The 6,126-nt window shown below is 35.7% G+C and overlaps 1 protein-coding gene across 2 annotated transcripts in view; it reads left to right on the forward strand.

The window, feature by feature from the left end:
- The window catches only part of oscp1b (organic solute carrier partner 1b), an 8,815-nt gene extending 6,136 nt beyond the window's left edge, over positions 1 to 2,679 (forward strand). For both annotated transcript variants that reach the window (XM_008431109.2, XM_008431110.2), the window contains 5 exons: positions 64 to 192; positions 617 to 686; positions 847 to 986; positions 1,099 to 1,162; positions 2,333 to 2,679. In XM_008431109.2, the coding sequence (XP_008429331.1) occupies positions 64 to 192; positions 617 to 686; positions 847 to 986; positions 1,099 to 1,162; positions 2,333 to 2,452 (523 nt within the window). In that variant the 3' untranslated portion in view covers positions 2,453 to 2,679. The remainder of the gene's footprint in view (positions 1 to 63; positions 193 to 616; positions 687 to 846; positions 987 to 1,098; positions 1,163 to 2,332) is intronic.
- The last annotated feature ends 3,447 nt before the right edge of the window (positions 2,680 to 6,126 follow it).

Consider the following 6,126-nt stretch of genomic DNA (forward strand, 5'->3'; position numbering starts at 1 on the left):
TATATATGTATAAAACTAAAGGCCTTCTTGCTAATGTTGATATGTTTTCTATCTTATTTTCAGAATTTTTAGCTGTTCTGGCGAAGAATTGACCAGACTACAGTTCAATAACGGAGGGAACTATAGTTCCGCATTACGGGAAGGATCTTTTGAAATGTTTGGCAATAGAGTCACAAAGCTTGGGACAAACATGTAAGATCCTTTATTTTCAAGTTAATGATGAGGAAGAAACATTGAGCTTTATTGCAGGTGAAGATAATTACTTAAAATTTAGAGCCTCCTGACTGAAACTAATTTCCAGTTTTCCTTGAGATTTTGTCTCTGTTTTTTTTTGGAAGCAGTTCAAGTATGACCAATTTTTTTATGATGATCACACTATGATTTCCATAGTGTGATTTTACTTGTTTAGACCTTATCTACATTCTGTTGGTACATTTGTTTCTAAACCAAGTCTCTTAAAAATTTGATCAATTAAATGCACAAATTTATTTTAAATGAAAGTTTAGTTGGGTCAGTTCCTGTTTTTGGAAATAAAAGATTTGGGAGTTGCGCATGCTCTGTTATAAACTTACATGGACTTGTGCGTAAATACTGTCATTTTCTTGTTTTTGTTCAGGTACAGTGTAAGTCGCCCAGTTGAAACACACATGTCTGGCACATCTAAAAGTTCTGCTCAGCACACAAAGGTTAAATGTTGTTCTTGTTAACAATGAAAGTTTAAATAACTTGTGGTAGATGTTGTCTCTATGCAATGTTTACATACATCATGTGGTTGAAAGTTTTTATGTACTATGCTTACTATCAGCAAGAGGTATACTGAAATGAGAAAACTTTGTGTGTCTACAGGTCAATGCTGCCCCAAACCCTCTGGCCAAAGAGGAACTGAATCTGTTGGCCAGATTAATGGGAGGTCTAGAAGTCCAGAAACCAGGAAGCACAGACACCGGTTTCCGGGTGAATCTCTTTGCCACGGATGAAGAAGAAGAGTTAGTGTCATTTCACTGAATTAAGTTTGACAGTTTTTTTCTGCCTGAAACAAACAAAAAATAAGATTCAACCCATTAAAAAAAAACTTACTCTTTGTCATCTTTCTGACAGAGAAGCATTAATATCAAGACCCAATGAGCTTTCATACGGAGTCATAAGCATCCAAGCAACAAAGGTAAACAACTCATCTGTCCGCACTAATTAGTTACGTAGAAAGGGATCTGTCAAGTACTTTAACAATCTATATTCTGCAACACATTTTATGGCAGACAAAGAATATTTTGTCTGAGTGACAACACAGGACAGTTCGTATTAGCCATCAGTAAATGAAGTCTGCATAGAAAGAACTTATCTTGAATTACCTTCAGCTGTTAAGTTCATAGTTATCAGTGTGAGCAGAGATTTAAAATCTAAGATCTAAGAAGCCAAATTTAACAGAACACCTTGCCTGCTGGTCTAAAGCTTAAGTCAGCCTCATACAATATCTTAGTTGTATTCTTAAACATTTTCACATTTTTGCTACAACTGCAATGTATTATGCATTTTATTTGACTGCACAATAAAATGCCGTCAAATAAGGGCTAATTTTCCTATCACTTAACTTAAGTGTAAGGGAAATTAGCCAAAGTTTCTATAAGGCTTTATAACTTGAAATCTGAAAAGTGCTTTCTCCTTAAGCCTGATGTACTTTAATAAAATACAGTTCTGGAGTTAATTTAGCTTAGCTAAACGCGATATGTGGCAGAAAACTGACACTGCACATCATTCTGAAATAGTAGAAGGCTACACAAGATCTTGTGGAGGGGATGAAGTTTACTTTCCGGCTCTCCGTAAAGTGCACCTAAGCATAACCCCTATCTAAGTAGAAAGTCTTAGTCTTAGAAAGTCAAATCTCATTCGTTAGAGTGACTCAGTCAAAATTTAGACCTAAATCCAATTGAGAATATGTGTCAAGGCACTTTTCAGTGCGCTCTGGCTGATCCTGAGCTAAATTGCAAAGAAGAATAAATCTTGATTGTTTTTTTGTTTTTTTGTTTTCCTTTTTCCCCCCTCTTTTTTCCATCCAACTTCACTCAAGGAATAAAAGCTACACCCACCTCAACATTTTCACAGCTCCCAGAACACGCAAGACGTTAGACACCAAGGTTATATCTGGTTATGTGTATGAATGCTTTAACCAGAAACTTTAAGCCCTCTTTTACCCTTGATAAGCAGACGGAATGATTGGACTAAAGTTAACGATCAGGGACGTGAAGCTTTGCCCGTTTAACAGGATTTACTGCTTTAGGAGTCCCTGTGATTAGCACTCCAACATAATGACTAGCAGATTACTGTGTCTTTTCAGGATCAACAGGCCAACGCAGAACTGACCAAGATCATGGGAGAGTTCACAGAGTCTGGTGATCCATCTTCAAGTGCCAGCAGCAAAGGAGATGATCTTTTGGCCATGATGGACGGCTTGTGATGCAATCACCTTGACAGAAATCCCCAAAGCAATGAGAAGAGTCCGCACGACTGAAGATCAACCTGCACTGTGGCTATAACGTGCAAACATCCAGCAGCCAGCTCACAGTCAGCCAGAAGACGTCGTTCTTGTGGTGGCTTCAAGATGTGCATGGGAGCAAGGACTCCAATTGGTCATCAGCAGATGTTTTTTTGCTATTAAAAACAAAGAATGAAAGGAAACCAGCAGTAAAGTCTTCTAGTAAGTTTTCGGTAAAAAATAGGAGGGTTAAAAAATTTCCCCCTGAAAGTACAGTAGATGTGTAACAATATTTTGAACATGTGCATGTGGTAATGGCATCCTTTTTACTATCAGTACACATTCCTTTCATTTCACACAATTTAATTTAATCCTGGATGTCAGCAGCTCGTATAAGTTTAGCCCATCAACGCTGATTATGGAGCCAATAGCTCAAAATTTCTTGATTGTTTTTATTTCATGCTGGTTTGAAGTTTACATACACAAGTGTTGTAATACTTTTACTCCATTTATGATTTGAGCTGTTCTTTTTTCCAGAGTGGACTTATAACACCACATACAACTTCAGTGAATCTTAATAATGAATACTTGGTTAGCAAACAGCATCTCAACCACACACTGCCAAGGAACATTAATTCAAATATTAGTGGGGGGGGTCAATTTTAGCTTATGTGCTTTATTTTGACCCTATTTGGATTATAGAAAATCCACATGCAAAATCGTCTCATTTGTAAAATCATTGACGTTGTTTGTTGTATAATCACGCTACCCTAAAAAAGGAATAGTTCAAGTCCGATTTGACTTTTACAACTGTAAAATAAATATAGGAGTTAAATATTTAAAAACTTTTCACGCTATACATTGATGTAGATTTATGTTTAGATGCAGCTCAACAATTTGCTTCCTGGTAACTATCTTGTTTTAATACAGAGCATTGCAATACAAGAAACAGTCTAAGATGTACATATTTTTATGGAGAACTATTTATTAAATTTAACTTTTCTGTGTACAGGGAGGAATTGCTGCATTTCATAAGTTATTAAATGTGCAGTTTATTATTTTAAATATATTGATGAAAACATCACCAGCATGAAAGTTAACACAATACATAAATACCTGTAATGCAGGTGCATCTTAATAAATTAAAATATAATTAAAGAGTTCATTTCAGTTTAAGTCATAACCTTCATAATGCAACTTCATTAACACACAGTGACATATCTCAAGGGTTTATTTTTTCAAAGTGAGGATTATGACTTATTGCTAATCAAAACCCAAAATTCAATTTCACAAAGTCAAATCTGGTATATTACAAAGTGCTCATAAAAAAACAAAATTAAAAAACTGATTTTTAATTTGAAAATGCTTTTATGCCCATATTATCATTAGGAAGGTGTATATTGTACAACACAAAGATATGCTTTTACAGTGGAATTACACCTCTGTGTTAGAAACTTTATTCATTGGTGTTATGCTATATTCAGCTTTTCTGATAAACTTGTTTGAGGTTTTCAATAATTGTCAGCCATAATGATCAAGATGACCAGAAATAAACTCTCGAAATGTGTCACTGCGTGTAATGAGTCTAAAAAAATTTAATTTTTGTGAGTTTTTCTACTGAAATCTATTCACTTTTTGATCATATTATTTATTGAAAGGCATATAAAATTGCCTTTCAATGACTTTATGTGATAGGAGCATGTTGAAAATTAAATCTAACACTAGAGGGAGCCGTCGGAATTTTGTAAAGATTAAGCAAGCACATTTTTCTTCACTGCCACAGACTTCTACAGTTTATCACTACCAACAATTTTTTGGGTCGAGGTAACACGTTATGACTGATCTTGTTTAGCCCTTCTTTAGATCTTCTTTTTACGTATTATTTAATTTAATTTACTTTATAAATTACTTTTCCTCATTTAGTTGTGAAATAGGAATTTTTACCATGGTGTGACATTCAGTGCAATAAAGAAAACTGATTTATTATATTTCTGCTCACTTCTTTGGTAGTTAATACGTCAAACCAGATCATTAAAGTGAACGTCCCTTACTTTAATCCACAGTGATGCACTACCTTTAAAGCAAACATTTCCTGAGAATTACCATAGTAACAGCGCTAACTAACAGAGATGATTTCTTTTGTGTGTGTGTATGTGTGTTTGGTCCGCCTGCAGACAAGTCAAAGTGAGACTGTCTGCACTCCCCCAGTCAGCCACCCTCGCACATGAACACAGTGCATTCCAGGGCGGCAAACATGCTGAGACATTTCTCTGAATTGATCCGGCGAGAGGAGGTTTCTGTTGAGGTTTTCCCAATGAGATCCCAATGCAAGAAACAAAAAACCTCAGGACCCTGAGGATACGGCCTACCTACAAAACAAACAGAAACCACAGCTTTCGTAAGTCCTTCTGAAAGGCTAAGACAGTTAAACTGCTTCCCGTACAATCAAGTATACGTTTTTAATGTATGTGCACTCAGTCATTTTATTTATTTTATTTTTTTACATGGTAGAGGTTTCTCTCTTAGTCTGTGCATTTTAGTTCTGATTCAGTTTCCTCTTTAAAGGCTGTGGGCAGGACACTGTAAAGCCGCAGCCTGACGTGTTTCATGTGGCTGGGGGTAGATCGCTCTGCTGAGTCAAGGCAGGAAGACTGGTGCAACTCAAATGTGGCGCTGCCATTTAACTTGCTCTCTCCTTGTCTGTCGCATCTGCCCACTGGTTGGAAACTGCTACCAGTGGGTGGAATATCAGATTAATCAGTAAGTCTAATTTAAGAGGATAGGTGGGCTCTGCAAAATGTCAGCCACTCAAACGGAGGCTTGCAGAGTAAAGGAACTTTGTAGAGCACTCAGTTGTGAATATTGTGTTGAAAGACTGCATTTCAAACACACATGAATAACACTGAGCTGATATTTTCTGTATTGTAAAGATATTTTGTATATATCTGATAAAGAAGTGACTAAACACAACAATATAGTCTCACTGACTCATATAGTTATCCTACATTAAGAATTTTGCTGTTGACGCCTCATTAAAATTCAATAATATTCTCAGTATGGTATGTAGAATGTTAAATCTAAACTTGTTGTTTAAACATGCATAAATCATGGTTAGAGATGCATAATTTAGATTGTGTTATTCACCTAAATAAAAATAATAATAATAATAATAAACTTATTATGTGTACTTACAAAGGTCATAGGACAATGCAGCCAATCATTTCACTGAGAATGGAAATAATTTCTTTATGCTATGATGAACATGTGAATACTGACCCCAAAACAAACTCAAAAGACCTCGGAAAGATGCTGGTAAGAGAGGCCATTCAGCAACTTAGAGGCCATTATTCCAAAAGCACACTAGAGAAAATACTTTCTTTTTTGTTCTGGCTTTTGATTAGATTAAAGCAGAAGTGTTTGGCCAACTCACACTCATTACAACAGTAGACATTTCACATTGTAAACTTAGAGTAAATGATCCAAAGATAATGAAGAATTGTTGTCCAAGTTCCACCAATACCAGAAATCCTGTTATGGTAAATAGCCCCCAACTACTTGAAGACTCACCTAACTGGAGACTTATGTTCAGAATTAACAAGGTAAAACATTTCTTGCAGTTTATGTGATATCTTCAAGGTTTTACTTTTGTGGAGGAA

Source organism: Poecilia reticulata, linkage group LG16 (assembly GCF_000633615.1).
Source record: "Poecilia reticulata strain Guanapo linkage group LG16, Guppy_female_1.0+MT, whole genome shotgun sequence".
Taxonomy (NCBI): domain Eukaryota; kingdom Metazoa; phylum Chordata; class Actinopteri; order Cyprinodontiformes; family Poeciliidae; genus Poecilia; species Poecilia reticulata.